At 38.3% G+C, this 19982-nt stretch overlaps 3 protein-coding genes across 8 annotated transcripts in view; 1 reads left to right on the top strand and 2 right to left on the bottom strand.

Moving 5' to 3' along the window:
- PRTFDC1 (phosphoribosyl transferase domain containing 1) overlaps positions 1-792 on the bottom strand; it is a 57658-nt gene extending 56866 nt beyond the window's left edge. The window contains exon 1 of the mRNA XM_087917136.1: positions 678-792. Coding sequence (XP_087773262.1) covers positions 678-742 — 65 coding nt within the window. The 5' untranslated portion in view covers positions 743-792. The remainder of the gene's footprint in view (positions 1-677) is intronic.
- Positions 793-8979: 8187 nt separating this feature from the next.
- On the bottom strand, positions 8980-18193 carry ENKUR (enkurin, TRPC channel interacting protein). 3 transcript variants are annotated; one of them, XM_026710053.2, is made up of 6 exons: positions 17955-18193; positions 16765-16857; positions 13432-13577; positions 12437-12663; positions 10816-10962; positions 8980-9329 (listed from the first exon to the last, which is right to left on the bottom strand). In XM_026710053.2, exons 2-6 carry the CDS (start codon positions 16845-16847, stop codon positions 9156-9158), a joined length of 777 nt encoding a protein of 258 aa, XP_026565838.1. In that variant the 5' UTR covers positions 16848-16857; positions 17955-18193; the 3' UTR covers positions 8980-9155. The 3 variants fall into 3 exon arrangements, with proteins under 3 accessions (XP_026565838.1, XP_087774558.1, XP_087774556.1); XM_087918432.1 differs by having other exon boundaries at positions 13432-13559; positions 17955-18176; XM_087918430.1 differs by lacking the exon at positions 17955-18193 and adding an exon at positions 17611-17632.
- A 70-nt stretch (positions 18194-18263) lies between these two features.
- THNSL1 (threonine synthase like 1) overlaps positions 18264-19982 on the top strand; it is a 30878-nt gene continuing 29159 nt past the window's right edge. For 3 of the 4 annotated variants that reach the window (XM_087917957.1, XM_087917956.1, XM_087917955.1), the window contains exon 1: positions 18268-18346. The gene's annotated coding sequence lies outside the window, so the exon portion shown is untranslated. Of the gene's footprint in view, positions 18347-19982 lie in introns of all 4 variants that reach the window. The other variant, XM_087917958.1, reaches the window with a different exon arrangement.

The raw sequence follows: 19982 nt of genomic DNA, 5'->3' as shown, positions 1-19982 counted from the left end.
CGTGCAAATAATCCCTTTAGCAGAACTGATGCGATTAAAGTGATGCATGAATGCAGATCCTGAATGCGTGGCTTTTAAGGGACGGGAGAGGGGAGCGGGGTGGGTGGGTGACGTGTCTCTGCTATCGTCGTATTCCAAATCATATTCACTATGGAGGGAATCGGTGAAAGATTTTCGTGCCCACAAGACGATCGTGTGACACTCAGTTAGGAAGAGGATCGAGATCGTTCTATGCTGTTACTGTAGTTAAAAGTCCGCAACCCCAGGCTACCAATTTCTCCGGGAAAAAAACAAGCCCTTTCGCCTTCCATGGTTGGGTAGCGGGCAATGCAATTGTTAAAACCTGCCATCCCACTCGTGGCAAGGAACTTATCCCCAGCGCGTGGCTTCATAGAGATAGCTCCCTTTCGGTTCAAACGTGCTTTCATTCTGGGTACCCTAACGATGAAATAAATACTAAAAAGCCCCCGGGGTCATTTAAACTAACGACCGAGGCGGGAGAAAGCAAAGGTTGAAGTCCAGGAAGATGGGGGAAGTGGAGGGGGTGTCAGGTGAGCGAAGCGTGGTCGGGCGGGATGGCGGGGTGCTGAAGGGACTGGGAGGGGAGCCGGGCTGGCTATCGCGCCTGCAACAGCTATTACGGCAGGCCGATCCGGGAGGGGGGAATTTTCATTTACCACGACCCTCGGCCGCTGCTTCTCGGCGCCTCTGCCACGCTAGTCCTGCTGCTCAGCCCCGCCATCTTCACAAGGGGCTGGACAAAGCCTTGAGGAGGGAGAATAGAGAGGCGAGGAGAAGGAGGGGGAGGAAAACGTGAGCGCTGAGCCCAGCCTCCTTTCTCGCTCCGATCGGATGTGGTGAGCCGTAGGAGTCGAGGAGGAGAAGGCAGCGGCTGCGCCGCGCTCAGGCTGGAGGAAAGAAGAAGCGACTGTCAAGCAAACCAACTCGAGGAGGGAAAATCTGTGCAGCAGGTCCTAGTTGCTTGGGTGCGATTTCTCCCTCTTCTCGATCCCCGGCCGAGCCCTTTAGCTCAGGTTTGGCTCGCCTCTTCCTCCTTAGGGGGATGAGGTAGAGGCAAAGCCTCGCTTCTAATCACGTTTGAGCCAGGATTAAATTTGCCTGGTCTCCTATTCCGCGGACCCTGCCTCGCTCTTCTCGCCTTCCTAGAAACGGATCGGCGTTTGGAGTGGCAAAGGCTGGTTCGTTGAATAAACCACAGGTGGAATTGATCTTTGACCTGCTTATTGTACACGAGGCCTCGCTGGACAAATTGCATTTCACTACAGTACTGAATTATAGCATGGTTTATTTGGCTTTGATTTACAGCCTACAGCAAGCCACAGGCTAGCTCTAGCCTTGCCTTTATGGTTCAGCTAGCCTTGCTAATGACCTGTCTTAAACTGGTATGAGTCAAAATAAACCAAGCAAAACAGAGGGCATTAAACTCTGTAAAACTTTACAACTTCTTAGCATTCCCTTAAAGAAGATGAAATATATGACACTCTGATGAGTCCCAAATAAAAGTTTACTCACATTTATTCTTTTGCTATAATAATAGGACAAATGAACCAGTTCCAATCCCTGGCAGTTCTATATGTAAATATAAATGGAGTGACATTCTTTGAATTCTCAGAATGTATTTTGTCCAACTTCCTGGAGAGGGAGAATTGAATAAGAATGTTTGCCTTGTGTCTGTAGCTCAAATGGTTTTCATTATGACATTTTTTTCCTCTATAATCAGCAATACTGATGACCTTCACGAAAGAATACACAGTCTGTTTAAAATGGAATGAGAGCAGCTTTGATAGATGCTTCATTGTGCCTGAAGTTGACAAAAGAAGCCTTTGCCATTATAATCAATATAATAATCAATATAATAAAAGAAGGTATTCTATAAGAATTGATTGATGACTATGTGCCATCAAATCAGTGTTGACTCTCAGCAACCCCATAGATTTTTTCCAGAATGATGTGCTCCCAATTTAGCCCTCCATGTCTTCCAACAATGCTGCTGTAATGAAGTCCATCCACTTTGCTACTAGTCATCCTCTTCTAGTTTTTACTCATTTCTCAGTATTATAGATTTTTCAAGAAAGCTAGCTTTTCACATAATGTGTTCAAAATATCATCACTGAACTTGGTTATATGTTCTTAGAGTGAAAACTCTGCATTAATCTGTCCCAGTAGCCATTGTACTTTGATAGCTTTCTGTCGTGAGTTTCTAAGTCCTCTATGTAGAATTATTCAGGTTCATTTTTGATTCAGACTCAACATAGCTGTGATTAGTGTACACGCATACTAAAATGTGTCTTCTCTAATTTTAATTTAGGTGAGTCGAGCCACCACAGTTTGTAAACTTGGATTTATGATTTAGTAGCTTGCATGAAACTGGTAGCTGAAGTTCACTGAACAAAATGTAATTAAATAAAGCATGCCTAACGCAATGTGTGAACTAGGATACAGTAGTAATTCAATTTATGACCATTTCTTCAGCAACCATTTGAAATTATGATAGTGCTGAATTTAGGGATTTATGACCTTTGCCTGAAGTTACAATTACTGCAATGTCTCCATGGTCATGGGAATAAAATTTAGGCACTTGGCAAGCTCCCCTTACTGTACATCTGACTGGAAGGACAATGCAGTGCATTCTCTCTGCCTCCACCCCACCCACCCCCCATTATGTCCTACTGGGTCTTCGCAGGTTTGGGGCCTATTTCCCACCTCATTGGTTCCTGCATTCTCCTTCTACCTTTTTGGTAGATCTCCTTCCAGAAGTAGCCGTTCCGCTGTTCAGCTCCCTCCACATGTATTATCTCTGAAGTGAGTGCTATTTTGGGAGCACTGCAATTAATCTCTTGTTGGGGAAGGAGACTAGGCCACTGTGCTTTTTGACCTCCCTGGAGGCCACAGGGCACTGTCCTGGAAGCGGGTGTCTTTTGCGAGCAACTGCAATTCATTGTGGCTGCTCCAAAAATGGTCTCTGCTTTTAGGATGGCATCACATGGCCTCCTTGTGTAGGAGGAAAGCCTCTTGGTGGAACATCTGCAGGGACCCTGTGGGGTGGAAAAGGAAGCCCATGGCCTGTGGGGATCCAGTGGAATGGGTAAGTAGGCCTAAGGCCTGCAGCTTGGGGAGAGAAGCAGAGCATGGGGTGCCTCAGGGGGTAGGGGAGGCCTTGGGATGCCCATGACAGGCCATGTGTGAAGTGGGGTGGTCCTTCATTACAGGCTTGGGCCTGTGCTAGGCCTCCTAGGGCTTCCCCTACCCCTGAGGCATTCTGCTTAACGACCCACACAATTACTTAATGACTGCACCAGGAAGAGTAGGGATTGGGGTCATTAAGCAAGGCAATCGTAAGCATCTCACGTCATAGCCGTCAAATTTGTGACTGTAATTGACAGATTCCATTATGGTTGTAAGTAGAGGACTAGCTGTATATACTTTCTGATGATTAAGGGTTTAGAATAGAATAGAATTAGAACAGAACAGAACAGAACAACAGAATAGAATAGAATCTAGAAGGGACCTTGGAGGTCTTCTAGTCCAGTTCAAGCAGGGGAATCTATACTATTCAGATAAGTGGCTGTCTAGTCTCTTCTTAAAAACCTCCAGTTATCGAGCTGCCACAATTTCTGAAGGCAAGCTATTCCACTGGTTAAGAGCAGAGTTCCCCAACTTTTTGGCTTTGTGCAAATGGGGATGTAGGGATGCGTGCATGCATACACATACTTGCCTGCCACTTCCGTGGCCCAGTTCTGAAAGTCACAAGGCCCAGTCCAGGAGTTGGGGACCCCTGGTCTAGAACACTTCTCCTACAGTGAAAATACAGCATTGAAATCCGGAGGGCCTAGGAAGGATACCTTGGAGACATGATAGAGTTTTATAGAACCAAGCATGGTAAATGAGATAATTTTATACTTTGCAGCATTGAAAATTCAGAGACATACAATGACATTGAATGAGGACCAATAAAAGGATAGTTCAGAAAGGCTTATCATATTTAAACTTTTGAAAAAGAAAACCAGTCTGGATAGTACTATCAGTTATTTTATAAAATGCACATTTAATGTGCAAAATGTATTGATGTTGCCCTCCAAACTTCAAGCACTAATCGGATAGATATAGCAAAGCATTAATATCTAAGGGTAGTACCTGTAGCATATGCTTGTCTCAAAGACTCAGCTAATGATTCATTAGCTCACTTACATTTCTGGGACTGAATCAGCCTTGCTACTCTGGAAGCAGTAAGCCCAAACCCAAAAATCCATCGCAATAATGAACAAGAACTAGTATATGGAACTGAAGCAATATTTCAAAAATAGCAATTATATGTACTCTTGGAGTAACGTATAATCTCAGAGCAGCCTTTGCTAAGTTTCTGAGTGATCCAGCATGCTCGTCTGAAAAGGGACACCAAATCTATCATGATTCAAAGTAGCTTGCCCTTCCAAATGTTCAAGCTACCTCCAAATTAAAAAAAACAAAACAAAATTATATAGGACAAATGTGCCAAACATTGACTTTAAAATAGTGTGATGCTTAATTTATGCTTAAACATGAATAAGAGCATAATTATTACAATCGTGTCTACCGTCCCTGTCCTATTGTCCCCAATTATTAAGTTCCTATTTCTTGTATTTAAACTTATGTTTGTTCTTGTTTCTGTTATATTGTAAGCTCTTGACAAAATAACAAACAAACAAACAAAACAATAAATAAATAAATTGATTTGTTTGCTGGTTTTATTGGCTAAAGCAAAAAAATTATAAATATTGAATGAATATTGGGACTAGAACAGTGTTTCAGCATCAAAACATGCAATTCTTAACCATTGGCCATTAAACAATTAAAATTCTGACATTTATAGGCCAATGCTGGTTATAAAATAAAATTTCTCTGACACTTAAATTAGCATTTGCTATGAAAGAGCATCTTATGAGTAAAACCTGTGATTCTGAAGGAAACATTGACTGAAAATTGGGACTACAGTGTTTCAGCATTAAAATATTTTGCAATTATAAAGCATTGACCATTATGAAATTAAAAATCTGATATTTATAGGCTATAATATTGTATATAAAAATATATAAAATGCTATAAATGGTTATAAAATTAAAATTCTCTGCCACTTAAATCAACATTTGCTATGAAAAAATATCCATTTGTAAAACCAATGATAATTTTAGTTTAGTTATTTTGAAGCTACCTGAAACATCATGCTATTTAGTAGACCACTCAGCCCCCATAATGCTTCCACTGGTGCTTTGGGGCCAGGTAGCCGTATGTTTGCTATCTGTTCTCTCCTTCTGCTCATCAATCAGGAGGCAACAGGAGCCTTTCCTTGAACCATGGGAACCTTTGCTTGAATCTTTCCTGATATGATCTAAGTGCTAGTGCCCACTGCAACTACATAGCCAAAAAGGCATTAAGAGTTGTTAACCTAATCTTACGTAGCTTTTTCTCTGGTAATATCACACTACTAACTAGAGCATACAAAACATTTGCTAGACCAATACTCGAATACAGCTCATCAGTCTGGAACCCACATTACGTATCTGATATTAGCACAATTGAGAAAGTCCAGAAATATTTCACAAGAAGAGTTCTCCACTCCTCTACTCGTTGTAGAATACCTTATGCCACCAGACTTGAAATTCTAGAACTAGAAAACCTTGAATTACGCCGTCTTCGGTCTGATTTAAGCATGGTATATAAAATCATACATTGCAATGTCCTACCTGTCAATGAATACTTCAGCTTCAACCATAACAACACAAGAACACACAACAGATACAAACTCAAGGTTAACCGCACCAAGCTTGACTGCAGGAAATACGACTTTAGCAACAGAGTGGTCAATGTCTGGAATACTCTACCCGACTCTGTAGTTTCTTCCCCAAACCCCAAAAACTTTAACCTTAGACTGTCTACTATTGACCTCACCCCTTTCCTAAGAGGTCTGTAGGGGGCGTGCATAAGCGCACCAACGTGCCTACCGTCCCTGTCCTATTGTTTCTTTTATTTTTCTTTTATTTTTCTTATATGTACTCATTTCATGTATTCATAATTATGTATACACTTTTACTTATCTCGTAAACAATTGACAAATAAATAAAATAAAATAAAAAAATAAATGTCCATTGCTACTATTGCTACTATAAACAAATCCTAGATATTTCCAAGGTCATTTTTCCCTACCAGAGAATTATTGCAGTGAAAACAGGATATTGTCACAAAAATTTAGACATGTGGTTATCTTAGTTAAACTGTTGAATTATTTTGAAAGAAAACAGAACAAATTAATGGAGATAAGCTATTGCTCTCTACCATGACAGCTGTATATTGTCACCAGAATCAAAGGTAGCATGCTTTAAATAGCACAGGTAAATGGAAAACGGCCACTATCCTAAAATCCCTGCATCTTTTGGCTGCATTCCTTATTGCCCCTATTTTCATTGTTTTGTAGGAATGTTTGATCTAGCTTTTATATGAATTTTGACTATCAATTATATTCATAGTTATGTGTTATACTAGTTATACTTTTGTAGTTAGTAGGTCGAAGCTATTTGAAAAAAATGTTTGTACCAGAATGAGGATGATGAGGATGATGGTTTCCTTAAAATATGGCTTATTATTGCACAAAGAGTCTGACCTTGCTGATTTTCCAAATGCAAGAAATCTGACTACGTAATTTGCAATGGAGTGAGTGGGTGAGTTCAAGAAATATTGAGGTCTCTACTGTGGCCTCTGCATCCTGCAGACTCCTGTATGGAGCTGGCAAGGGTATGATGAGTTAGATCAGGAAAAAGGTCAGTATCTCACTATGAGAGGTGCAGCCTTGAAGAAAGTGGTATCATACTTCCTCCTCAAGAAGCTGGCTGTATTGTATTGTTATCAGCAACTCTATAACCTTCATTTTTAAGGCATTTCTCAAGGCGGTAGGACTGGTTCTGTAGAGGAAACCTTTCTAAGTTTGGGCCTGGGCTTGAAGGAAAAACTGCATTAGTCACATTTGTCAGGCCTGGATGAATGGAGTATGCCCCCCGGTGATTTTTGCACTCTCAGCTGCCTTAAGAAACACTTACTGTGGTATCTTGGATCAACTATGAAGGTGCAGTTGGGGGCATTACTGCAGTAATTCTTTATTGATCGGCTGCTCCGATCAGTAGAGGTGGAGATTGGCTCAAAGCCTATTCACTTAGGAGTGCTACAGGGATTGATGCTTCCCACCTACTTATTCATGTCAATGTGAAAGACAATGTTGGGCACAAATCATCCTGAAGAAAATCTGTATCTTCACTAAGAGTCAAATCAACTTCAAGGCACGTAATCAATTAACAAAGCCATTGATTATAAGTTCAGGTTAAGGACCATCAATGTGTTGATGATGCTCAGTTATGCATCATCATCATCACTCTGGACCAAACCAGCAACACTGTTAGTCAGGTCCAGTGTTTGTATATTCATTATAGTTATCAGCCCATGTTGTCTCTTAAGTATTACCAATGACAGAAGTCTACTCGTCGTGCTACTGTTGGGTAAGCAGATGAAAGCTATGACAGGAAAGAATTTTGCAGGGATGGAAGTAATGCACAACAGTTAATACATGCTTAATCATTCTTCAAACTTGGATTACTGCAATGCACTCCATGTGGGTTTGCCTCTGAACACTACTTGGAAAGTACAGTAGGTATAGAATGTTTAGCTCCACTTATTTGCTGATGTTCATCACCAAGAACAAAGCATATCTCCATTATGTATCCTTTATTGGTTGGCAGGTTTTTATGTGTATTTTAAAGTGTATGGAACCGAAAAACTTGCAGGACTGCTTTAAGCCATTCTTTCCCAGATAAACCTTTGGTGATTCTTAGTTTGCATGAATTCAAGTGCGGGCTCGAGCAAAGACATTCATTTCTTATGGTCCTCTTATTTGCAATACAATCTCTCTATAGAAATCAGTTTGGCTCAATCACTGTCTTGTTTCCAGATACAAATAGAGTTTTTTACGAGAGTTTTAGGTGACAGATGGATAATATGGTTGTCATAATGATGCTCCAATTTCAGAGAGTTACTAATATTCTGCTTGTACTTTCCATTAGATTTTTAAATTAATTGATTTGAATTTTGGGTTGTTATATTTCACTATATATGTATTTTTAACCCCCAAAAGATGTTTCCAAAATAAAGACTAATACACACACATATACACACTGAACTTGAATAAATTTAGCTTTTTCTATTGCTATGCCGGTTCTGTGAACCCTGGCATCTCTATTAGATTTTTGAAACATGCTTTTCTACAAGATTTCCATTGATGATTTTGACTTTTAGGTAGCCTTCAGTTTACAGCAATCGTACCAGAATTTTCAAGGCGATGGCTAAGTGACTTGTGCCCAATTTTACAACCTTTTTGCCATGATTGTTAAGCAAATCTCTGCATTTTTTAATGAATCATGCAATTGTTAAATGAATCTGCCTCCCCCTCCCGACTTTCCTTGTTAGAACCCTGCTGGGAAGGTGGCATATGACTTCATGATGCTAAAACCATGTAAACACTAGTTGCGTGGTGCCCAAATTTTGATCAAGTGGCCATGGGTTGCTGCCATACTAGTAAGTGCAAGAACTGACTACAAATCACCTTTTTCAGTGCAGTTGTAACTTGCCAAACTAATGGTTATAAGTCAAGGACTACTTGTAATTTTAATTATTAATTTTACTTGGTTTTTTTCATTTGGGTAGTTTACAGTAAAAGCAAACACAAAAATGATTTTAGTAGTCTGCATACCAAGCTAAATAAAATGATTTGAAAACTAAATAATTCACTGAATTACTTAGTACTTTAATGAACATTTATCACTATTAACTGTCTGGTAAATCATTCCTATCTGCTATTATTTTTCATCCTCTTTGAATTATATAACAAAGACCCTGGAAACCTTGAAAGACTTTTTAAAAATAGCATGCAACCAAATACTTTGGAGAAAAATATGCCTTTATTGAAAAAATAATCATCTAAAAGGAAACAAAATGTAAAATATGATAAATTTTAACAAAGATTTTAAAACCTCAAATAGTTTTCTACTTATATATGCAATTTATATTTCCACTGAAAGTAAACTATCTCACAGAAAAATGATCCTCAAAAGACACCCTCATTTGTTTGCTATGTAAATAACTTTGTGTTTCTCAATTGTCTGAATATCATGTTCCAACTGTTTCATGTCTATTTCCAGCTTTTCTCTGTAAAGCTTCTTGGGTAATGTATCTATTTCTACTGAAAGGTTTTGGAATGCCTGATGCACCTCCTCCCAGTTCGTTTTGAGACCCTACATGGAAAAAAAGAAAAGAAGAATTAGAATGCAGTAAAGGAGTGCTTCTCACACTGGGCCCCTTTAAGATATGTGGACTTTGATCCCCAAAATTCTAGGAGGCAACCTTAAAATGGGCCAGTTTGAGAATCATTGCAGTAAAGTATCTAAAAATGCACAAAGGCTGTAATCCTACATTCTCAGGAAAGATTGTATTATTCAACATTTCTTTTAAATGCTAAAAACAGCACCTTTTTTCAGGTTTCCGTGTGGCCTGAAAAAAGAGATGTTGGTAATAAGAGTTGCACTAATGCGGTGTTTCTGAATCTTGGCAGCTTTAAGCTATGTGGACTTCAACTCCCACAATTCCCTAGCTAGCATGGGAAAATTATTCCTGTCTGAAGAATTCAGGAGTTGAAGTGCATATAGCTTAAAATTGCCAAGGTTCAGAAACATCGCATTAATAAAAATTTAAAATTTTTTTTATCAAGTTGTACATTTTTCCAGGCTTTCACAGAATCCTAAATAAAGTCTACTTTAATAAGTAGCAGAGAAACATAGCCCAGAAGTACTATGTTTGCAATCAAACATTTTTAAAATGTGTTTAGCAAAATTTGATAGATCTCTAAAAGAGAGATAAAGAGAGAGAGAATGGATGAGAATGATTTAGACTAGGGGATAAAAGGGGAGTCCATCAAATTTGCATACAACACCAAGCTGGTAGTAATAGCCAACATTTTAAAAGACAGGCTCAAGATACAGAAGGATCTCAATAAACTTGAACACTCCTCCTAATTAACAAAATAAAAATGTAATGGTGAGAAAAGTTTTACATTTAGGCAAGAAAAACCAAAGACACAGGTATAGATACCTGGATCAATAGTAGCAACTGTGAGAAGGATCTTGGAGTCCTAGTTGGCAATCACTTAAATATAAGCCAGTGATGTGATGCATCTGCCAAAAAAGCCAATGCAGTCCTAGACTGCACTACACTGCATTAACAAAGGAACAGAATCAAGATCAAATGAAGTGTTAGAACTACTTTATAATGCCTTCATAAGACCATACTTGGAATTTTGTGTCCAGTTTTGGTAACCACAATATTGAAAAGATATTGAGACTTTAGAAAGAATGCTGAGAAGAGCAACAAAGATTATTAGACGAGAGATACACACAAACACAAAATGTGGTGTGTGTGTGTGTATCTGGTCTAATAATCTTTGTTGCTCTCAGCATTCTTTCTAAAGAATGCTGAGAACACCTATACACACACACACAAAATTTGTGTGTATATGTATGTATGCATACATACATACATACATACATCTCCTACAAAATACGCATACAATGAAAAGTTTAAAGGCAAACGATTCATTTTTCAAATCAACATGGTAACGCTCCTACCTACTTGGCATTTATCAGAACATAACAACATAGAACAATTTTAGAGCTCCATCTAGCGAAACTGTACCCATCTCAGTCGCAGTATTTCTCAAGTCATTACCTCTAAAAGAGTTTCTCTCTCTTCCTCTGTGAGCCGTTTCATGGCTTTTTGTCTGAGAGTCTCCCTGACATAGGCATCATATTCTTCCTGAGCCTTTTTTGTATCTTCATTTCGCTTTATTACATATTTTGGAATCACTCCATAATCCTATAAGAAAAATACATTTTGTAACTGTTAAAAAGCATACAGTTTTCATATGTAACACAACTCTTCCATTTTGGACTAAGAATGCAGTTCAATCCATTCCAGTGAACATGTGAATATCAAAGTTAAATTTTCAAAGTAAGATCAGCCTATATAGTCATAATAGTAGAGTTGGCATTCCCTAAAAACAAATCAGTTAACTACACTATTCATATTGAATTAATTAAATAATTTCAATGGTTCCTGGGAATTGCACAATGCAATCCTCTGCATGCTTAATGAGAAGTAAACTTAACTGATTTCAATGGGTTTCAGAATAAACATGGACAGAATTTCACAGTCAAAATCTGTTTCTGGGTATACAAACATACCAACTATATAGGTAGCCCTTGATTTACCACAAGAGGAGCTAGAATTTTTACTGTTAACTAAGGCAGGTATTAAGTCATGCCCAATTTACAATCTTTATTTTCACAATTGCCAAGCGAATGGCATCACTGCAATTGATTACACAGTCATTAAATGAATTATACTTCCTCCACTAATCTTGCTTTCAGAAGTCATCTGAAAGGCTGCAAATGGTAATCACATGATCTTGGGAATGCTGGCAATTGTTATAAATAGATGCCAGTTGCCAAGTGCCTGTATTTTGATCAGGGGTGGAATTCTACCGGTTTGGACCAATTCTATAGAACTGATTGTTACGATTCTGCAGTTCGGAGAATCGTCAAATCATGCCCCTGACTGGCCCCTCCCCTCTCTACTCCACCCTCCTCTCCCCACCCAGCCAGTCCTTATCGTGCATGCGCGACATCACACACATGCCTGACATTCTCCCCCTCGCCCAGTCACTCCTTAAGGTTTTTTCTTCCCTCCCAATGATCAGCTGTTCTGATGATCAGCTATGCTGGGATCCCCCTCGTTGTCTTACTGCTTCACCCAGGAGGCTTCCCTGAGGCCCAAAAACAGAGCATGCGGAATGCTGCATGCGCTCCCTGCGCTTTGTTTTTTGTTTTTCTGGGAGCAAAAATGCCCTCCCCCAGGAGGCTTCCCTGAGGCCCAGGAGGCCCAAAACTGGAGTGTGGGGGTGGGGGTGCTGTGTGCTCCCCCTGTGCTCCATTTTTTGCTTTCCTGGGTCCCAGGGAAGCCTCTTGGGAGCAAAAACACCCCCCCCCAAGGAGGCTTCCCTGAAGCCCAGGTGGCAAAAAACCCTGGTGGGGGGGGGGGGTGATGCAAAAAAAAAGAAGCCATGCCCATCCTGTCACATCCACCTAGCCACGCCCACAGAACCGGTTGTTAAAAAAATTGAATCCCACCCAATTTGGAATCATGTGATAATCCTAAGTGTGTGGCCCAGTTGTAAGTTTCTTTTTTCAGTGTTGTTGTAACTTCAAACAGTCACTACACCTATTGTTGTAACATGAGGACTACCTATATTTTTCAGCTCCATTTTTTTTCCAACTCTGTACAAACCTACCTTTTTCTTGAGATATTTTGGAACAAGACCTGAAGTTTCCAGAAGAAATCTGTCTCCTTGCCTTCTGTCTACATAAACTGGTAATGGTTTCTTGGGCACTGCCATGATAGCATTACTTGTATTTGTGTTTATGAAATTCCTTGTACACTGAACTCCCATTATTGGATGATCTGTTCTTTTGGGCACACTTAGTTCCATTGCTTTTTTAGTGCGTTGATCTTTTTTTTCTTTTCCAGAAAAATAGCAATCCACAAAATTATATTTAGACATTTTCCAACATTAATTTTTTTTACAATTTTCAATTTTTATTTTTTTTTACAAAATAAAAACTACTTAAAATGAAACTTATAAATTTGAATTTATCAATAAATGGCACATACGCATCAATCAGTGTTTATTTAATCTACAATGCTATTTTTTCCTGCTGTTCCTTATTTTGCAGCCATGTACAATATAACATATTTCTTCAGAAAGGAGTCTACTTGCTCAGAAAGACAAGGAAACACTAATTTCCTTTTTTGGGTGTTTTGTAACCAGTCACACTCGTGGCAGCCATATTTTTCTTAAAAATGGCAATCTTCAGAATTCATCCCAACATTTTAAATTCTACCGAAAAATGTGGTACAATACTGTACCTCTAGAATGATTTTTCTCTTCTAACTTATATTATAAGACCAGGTTTTTGGAATTTCTCTTGAAAAGCATTTAGAGGAGATTGTTTCTTACCCCCTTCCCCCTTTGTGAAGAAGACTGGCTGATTAATAGAGTTGTGCACCACTTTGTTTTGTTGTCCAAACTGTGCTTCACAATGAATTGGAATGCAAATATAGCAGGTGTCTGGAACACTTACTATGTTTCTGTAATCATTTCATTAGCTTACAGATTTTCCCTTCAAAAATCATAAGAAAAGGAACATACCAGTCCTACATATTAAAAATAAAATACAAAATAAAAATGGCGAAATGCCTTCAAATATTCTTATGTCAAAAACATACTTGTTGGTAACTTTGGTTCTTTTGAATGTTTCTGAAGGAAGTTTTTTGGAGAGGGCACTTGGACTTTTGGGGGTCCAATTGTTTTCCATTGTGATTTACTTTGCTGTATTGCACGTTTCACATATGGTCTAAATGCTGATACAAAACTTTAATAAAGAGAGAGACAAAATCGACAAAAAAAGTTAAAGTCAGCAGAAGATAAGATTCCATTATTCCATAGATAATTGTATTGCTGAATATTGCACCTTTAAAAGTTCAAAATGATTCCGATGAACAATATGGTTCTGAATTTATTTTTGTTTAAAACAATGATTATGCATTTTATAATTCACATATATTAAATGGCAGAGGAAAAATAAGAAAAATGGGCAATGCTTTTTAAACTCTGATGCCATGATTTGTTGAATTAACATCAAATTTTATTTATAATTAATTTCTCTCCGAGCTTGCAATACTCTTATTCAGCTTCAAGAAGGAAAAAGATAGTTAATTGGTTTTTTAATAAATCCCCTTTAATAAAAATGTAGTTTAATCTCAATAACCTCAGTAACCTAAACTAACCTCAGGATTCCAAAGTCATATCAACACTATAGGGATTATTGCCTATCCCTTTATTTAACAAGTTCCAGCATCACAATTCCTAAAACAGAAATACTACTCTTTTGGGACGAAAGTTGAACCCATATATTTAAACTACTACAGCTGGCAGAATTAATAGTTATAACTTGCAAAGCCATAAAATCTGTTTTACAAACAATAGTTGGGTTAATTATAACAGTCATGTTGCCTGTGTAAAGAAGCTCCAGTAGTTTGTTTGGCTTGATGTAAGCCCAAGCCAAGCAAATTACATTATGCTACATATAACCAGCCTCTATATCAGGGATGTCAAACTAGATTTCATTGAGAGATGCATCAAGGTTGTGTTCGACCTCGAGGGTTAGGGTGGGTGTGGCCAGGGTAGGCATGGCTTGATATCACTCATGTCAGGGGCACTAGTGGTGGCCCAAGTGCTCTGCCAGCGAAAATGGGCTGCCAAGCTCCATTTTAATTGGTAGAGGGCTGCAAGATGCCAACATGACTGAAAACAAAGTCTGGGAGGGCTGTGCCTCCTGAGCTCTGTTTTCACTGGCGGAGCCACCATGGGCCAGTCTTTCCAGGATGGCCTCACGGGCCAGTTCTAAGCTGAGTTTGACACCCTTGCTCTATATTCTCTATTATAAATTGCCCAGAGAACATCACTCACTGGAGATATTTACTTATTTAGTGTATGGCATAGAGCAGAGTTCCCCAACCTTTATAACTTTGCGAACCAGGGGTGGGGGGTGGGGAGAGGGGATGGTTCCGTGATCGAATGATGGCAAGCATGTGCTCAAGTGCAACTCCATTTGCAAGAGCAGCGTGTATACACGTACCTGCCGCTCATGCAAATGGAGCACACATGCATTTGCCTGCTGCTCACTCAAGTGGGGATGCATGTGCATGCACACACGTTTGCCCATCATTTCCATGACCTAGTTACAAACAGCTCACAGTCCACTACTGGGCTGCAGCTCAGAGGTATAGAGCCCATGAACATCAATAATAAGTTTAAACAGAAGGAATACATAATTCTATGGTAGGTATATGATGGAGATATGTAATCAATTTTGTAAGATTTGTAAGATTTAAGGAACACACACACACACTATAGGTTACATTTTAAAATACATGAAGTATTTAATATATTAATATCTAGTCCACTTATCCAATTAAGCACAGTATTTGTTAGTTGGAGAAGGACTTCTGTATAAGATCTCAAATGGCAGCTAGTCACTATATGATCCAGTATCTGCTGAGCAGCATCACATTCAGGAGAAGAAACTGCCCCAGATAAGAGTCTAGGCAGATGCTGGGTAGCTGTGGAACCTACTCAGATTTTCCAGTACTGGCAAGTGGCATCGAAACCCACTAATTTTTTCCTTGGGTCAGATATATTTTTTTCCAGAAGAGATGTGTGCATGGAAAAAAGTGCTTTTCCTTCACTGGCCAGTTGGCTCTTTATATAGAGAGTGCCAGTCTGGTCTAGAGACCAAGACACCAGGCTAGAAAATGGGAGATTGTGAGTTCAAGTCCTGCCTTAGCCATGAAAGCCAATGAAGCAACTTTGGACCAGTCACTCTCTTTCAACCTTACCTCACAGAGTTGTTGAATATTGGATTAGGAAGGTGTGTTGAATTTTTTGCCACCCTGAGTTATTTGTAAATATACTAAAGGTGGGATACAGATAAACAAGAAAGACAATTGTTGAGATATGAATGACACCGCTAGTTCATGTTCTCTTTTTATGGCAACCACAATGCCGGATTATAATTCCCTTGCCATTTACCCAACCCAAGCTGATAGCCAGTAAATGGCTGTATGAGTAAGAGGCAATTGCCACTCATGTTCTCCTAACACTGAATATTTATAATTCCTCTCATTGCTTGGCATATTGAAAGCTTTATTCCCACTCATAACAGAATTTTTGCTATCCCTCTATTGATCCCAAATGTGCATCTGTCTCCAGAATTAGCACTGCCAGGGTAAAGAAACTTGATCTGCCTCCGAGATTCATCTCATAAGAGAAGATCAACCAGTTTCATCATTAGCAGCATAGCGGCATCTTGTGGAAAATAAAATTGAATGACACATTGACAGAAATTCTCCGTATCTGGAGCAACACTTGCTCAAGCTGCTGACAGAACTATTTAGTATAAGAGACCTGACAGACAAGCTGACTCCTGGAATTTATTCCTGAAGACACCAAGAAGAAACAAAGTAGCACAGCTTTTTATGAAAGTTGCATTCTGCTGGAGTTGTTCATTACTTCAGAATAACATTGCAAAAGAAATATTGTATCAAATCCATATTATCAAAATTTCAGATCTCTATGAAATAGAGAAATAAAAGTTAAAAAAAATGTTGAAATTTGCATATTGTATAAACATAATACATAGTATAATATTATAGTGTTCATTCAGACACCTTTTGGAGTGTTTATTCCCAGATTCAAAAGAATTTATTTGAAATGTACAGGCAAGCACTCTTCTTCTATTTTCCCCCAATAAGTATATAAAACTGATTTAAAAGGAGCAGGTGCAAACAGTTTTTCTATTTTTGTAGATAAAAGAGATATGCAGGTATTGGTAAATTAGCAGTACTAACCTATTAAGTGGTGGGAGATCCTATATTCAGTTTCTTCCTATAGAAAATGTAATATTTAACATATGTCTCCAAAAAAAAAGCATACCAGTTATTGTTAAATGCAAAACCATGTCAGAACAGCAGCCAGGGGAAAGATTCTTGTTCCCATACCTAGGCTTCTCTGTTATCCGAGACTTCTCCACAATCTGAGGTAGAAGATTATAAATGCTCTCCTCCATGACCATAGCTGTCATCGTAACAGGCCTACAAATAAATTATTTAAATTGCTTAGCTATTAAAAAAAATTACCTGTCATATTTTCTCTCATACTCATGTCATCCCCATGCATACGCAAACATTCTGGCTTTCTTTCAGAGTTTCTCTTTCATATTCTTCATTTTCTGCCCTTCACTATCATCCGCTTTTTTTCCTAGCCAGCAGAAAATCACAATCACTTTAAATCATCTAAAACTTAATATATTACTTATAATTTGTATACAAATGTATACATAATTTTTGCCAACCAATGGCTCTTCATATAGTTAAGTAGATGTGGCAGCTTTCTGACTTGTTAAATTAAAAACCATATTCTTGATACTGGTTGAGAAGCCTAAGTGAGATTTACGTGGCACACCCAAGATAAAACCTCTCTGGGATAAATATGACTAACCATATTATCTTGCCAGGTATCAAACTTCATTTTTCTATACATCTGATGCAGAACATTCAGCTTATATTCAGGAATAGTGATCACCTGAATAAGCAGGAGGAGGAGGAGGAGAGGCACAGGTACTTTCTAGTTCAAAGTACCTCAAGACCCCTCTTTGCTCCAAGGAAAGCTACTCAGAGATCTCAATATACTGAGTCACTAGAGGAATGCTTTACATATTCAAATCAAGGTGAAGAAGCAATATAGCATTCAAATTATATCACTGAACTAGGGCAGGAGTCTAACTAAAGTCAGGACTATGAAATTCACAGGGGATCTCAGAAAAATCATTTCCAGCATTCACATACCATGTTAAGATGTGGTTCTCGAAACCAAAGCAGTTTCTGTTTCACCCACAACTGGCTGGATTCACACAACACTTTAACCAGATAGCATGGTTTAACAAACAACAACGATTAGATTCATAGGATACAATCCAAAACAAAAGAACCATTTTATGGCTTAGCATGTTATATGAACCCAGCCACCCTCTCTCCTATCTTTACAAGATTGTTAGGGCAGAAAAGAGGAAGCGGGAGAGGCAAAGTAGAAATCTCACACCACCACCTGAAGGGAAGATGAAGCACGCATGTAATAAATTAATTCCAAAAACTAGTACAGTTCTCTTCACTACTTCAAACTACCTGCTTACCTGTTCCAAAAATATTTTTCTCCAATCTATTTTTTCTCTCCCTCTCCTCCCACCCTTCCCGTCTCTTCTAGGGTTTTGCTCCGAAGGTATTCGAATTCTTCCTCATTCAGAGAATGAGTTTTACATGAGTAGCAACAAACCCACTGTTTGGTTGCCCCTAGAAACAACTGCTTGGTAACACATTTGTGTAGAAGAGGGGACCGGCTTTATGACATCATTTCCGGAATCATAACGAACAATGGGTGGCCGAATGGGGCGGAGCACAGAGCTCGATGGAACGGAGCGCAAGCGCGATAAGAGCGTTTGCGGGAAGAACGCCTACAATGATAGATAGGAAGTAGTTCGGTAGATCTTCGGAGGAGGTTGGAGTGGAAGGGTGCGCATGCGTAATAGTATGTATCTCGACTGGAGCTGGTGCTTGAAGGGAGGGGAGAGTTTTCATAGAAAAAAAAATCTGCATTGGAAAATATTCTTGCTTAGCTTTTTCTTCTGAATTTGGGAGACATGCATATCTTTCCTTTTTCATGAATAGAATTCATAACCATTTGACTGAGTGGGAATCATGCAGGGAGTAGCGCTTGGCAGCCCTTTAGAAGATACAAAAACTCATTTCCCAACAGCTTCAGCCTGTATAGAGAATAGGGAGGGATGCTGGGAATTGTAGTTCAACAGTAAGTGGAGGTTTGCGAGTTTCATGTATGGAAACATACATGGACGAAGTCATTTTTTATTTGATTTATTTGATTTTATTTGATTTCTTATTCACTGTATAAAATTGGACTGGCCTGAATCGGAAAAATACCAGCATGGGAGGCTCCTTAGCAAGTTAAAACAGCGGAAGAGCTGTTTGGTTCAGGAGGGTCATAAAAAATTTGATAGCCCTCGATAAAATGAATTCCATGTCAAAAAATATTTAGTTTCTTTTTGTCCTTAATAGTAAACATTAGTCTATCAATTTCTGCACATTATAATATTTTCTTAATTACATTCTCATCAGACTTCTTTTGTTGAGCATATACAATTCTGCAGTTAATACATGTAAAATCAAGTGTAGTCTATCATATTTTTCTGATATAATGCTCAATAAGAATATTTATGGTTTCATGTCTATATGCTGTTTTATCTTTTTTTTTTTACTTGGTGTGTATTTTCCAATATTTTTTAGCTTGTGGACACCTCATATGGTAATATGAAGCAGATGTTTATTACATTTCCAACATTTAGCAAATTATCCTTATACATTTTCGCCAATCTTGGCGCAAAATGCCATCTGTAAAATATTTTATACAAATTTTATTTCTATGCAGTTGACATAGTCAATTTAACATTTCTATCCCACAGTTTCCTCCATTTGTCTAATTCTATTGCATATCCAAAAATTTTAGCCCAATCATTGCCTCCTCTACCTGCTCACTTTCAAGTTTAATACAAAATAAATAAAATATATTTTCTTTATCAGTTTTTCATCTGTTCCAGTTAGTATCTGGTCCAGTTTTGTCAATTCTTTATTAAAACCATACATTTTAGCATCTTTCTCATAGTGAGATTATATCTGGATTTGTGGCCACCATGCATGGTCTATCCCTTGACTACTAAGTTGCTGCTTAGTTTTATTGATGGCTAGATAATAAAAACAGAAGTTAGAAAGAAAGGGACATAAAAAGGATAAATGTTAAAATGGCAATTTGTTAAAATAGACAAAATATTATTACTACAGTATTAATCTTATTATGATGAATGATATCATAAACACTGATTATGATTGTCTAAAAACAGTTGTACCCAGACAATACACTGTTTGACTGAAATGGAATTTTTATATACTATATTAATAAAACAAAACTTAAAAAGAAAAAGAAATTTCTTAGCCCATCAGATTTTGCTCCTAAAATCAAGTAACTCCAGCAAATATGCTAATAGTCAAAGATGATGGGAATTATAACCAGAAGTATTCTTAAGGCCACAGTTTTCTCATCTCGTTGAAGAATCTAGCACTCTAGATTTTCCACTTTTGTGGAAAAAATCATT

Source organism: Pseudonaja textilis, chromosome Z (genome assembly GCF_049901715.1).
Source record: "Pseudonaja textilis isolate UNSWEBS1 chromosome Z, rPseTex1.2, whole genome shotgun sequence".
NCBI classification, from domain to species: Eukaryota; Metazoa; Chordata; class Lepidosauria; order Squamata; family Elapidae; genus Pseudonaja; species Pseudonaja textilis.
This window is presented reverse-complemented; position numbering and strand designations above follow the sequence as displayed.

Excerpts from the sequence above, each read along its gene's own strand:
- ENKUR (XM_026710053.2), bottom strand. The coding sequence starts at position 16,847 with ATGACAGCTATGGTCATGGAGGAGAGCATTTATAATCTTCTACCTCAG. Across the intron at positions 13,578-16,764 it reads CGGATAACAGAGAAGCCTAG|TTTTGTATCAGCATTTAGAC; the intron begins GTATGGGAACAA and ends TCTTTATTAAAG. Across the intron at positions 9,330-10,815 it reads AGAGAGAAACTCTTTTAGAG|GGTCTCAAAACGAACTGGGA; the intron begins GTAATGACTTGA and ends TTTTCCATGTAG.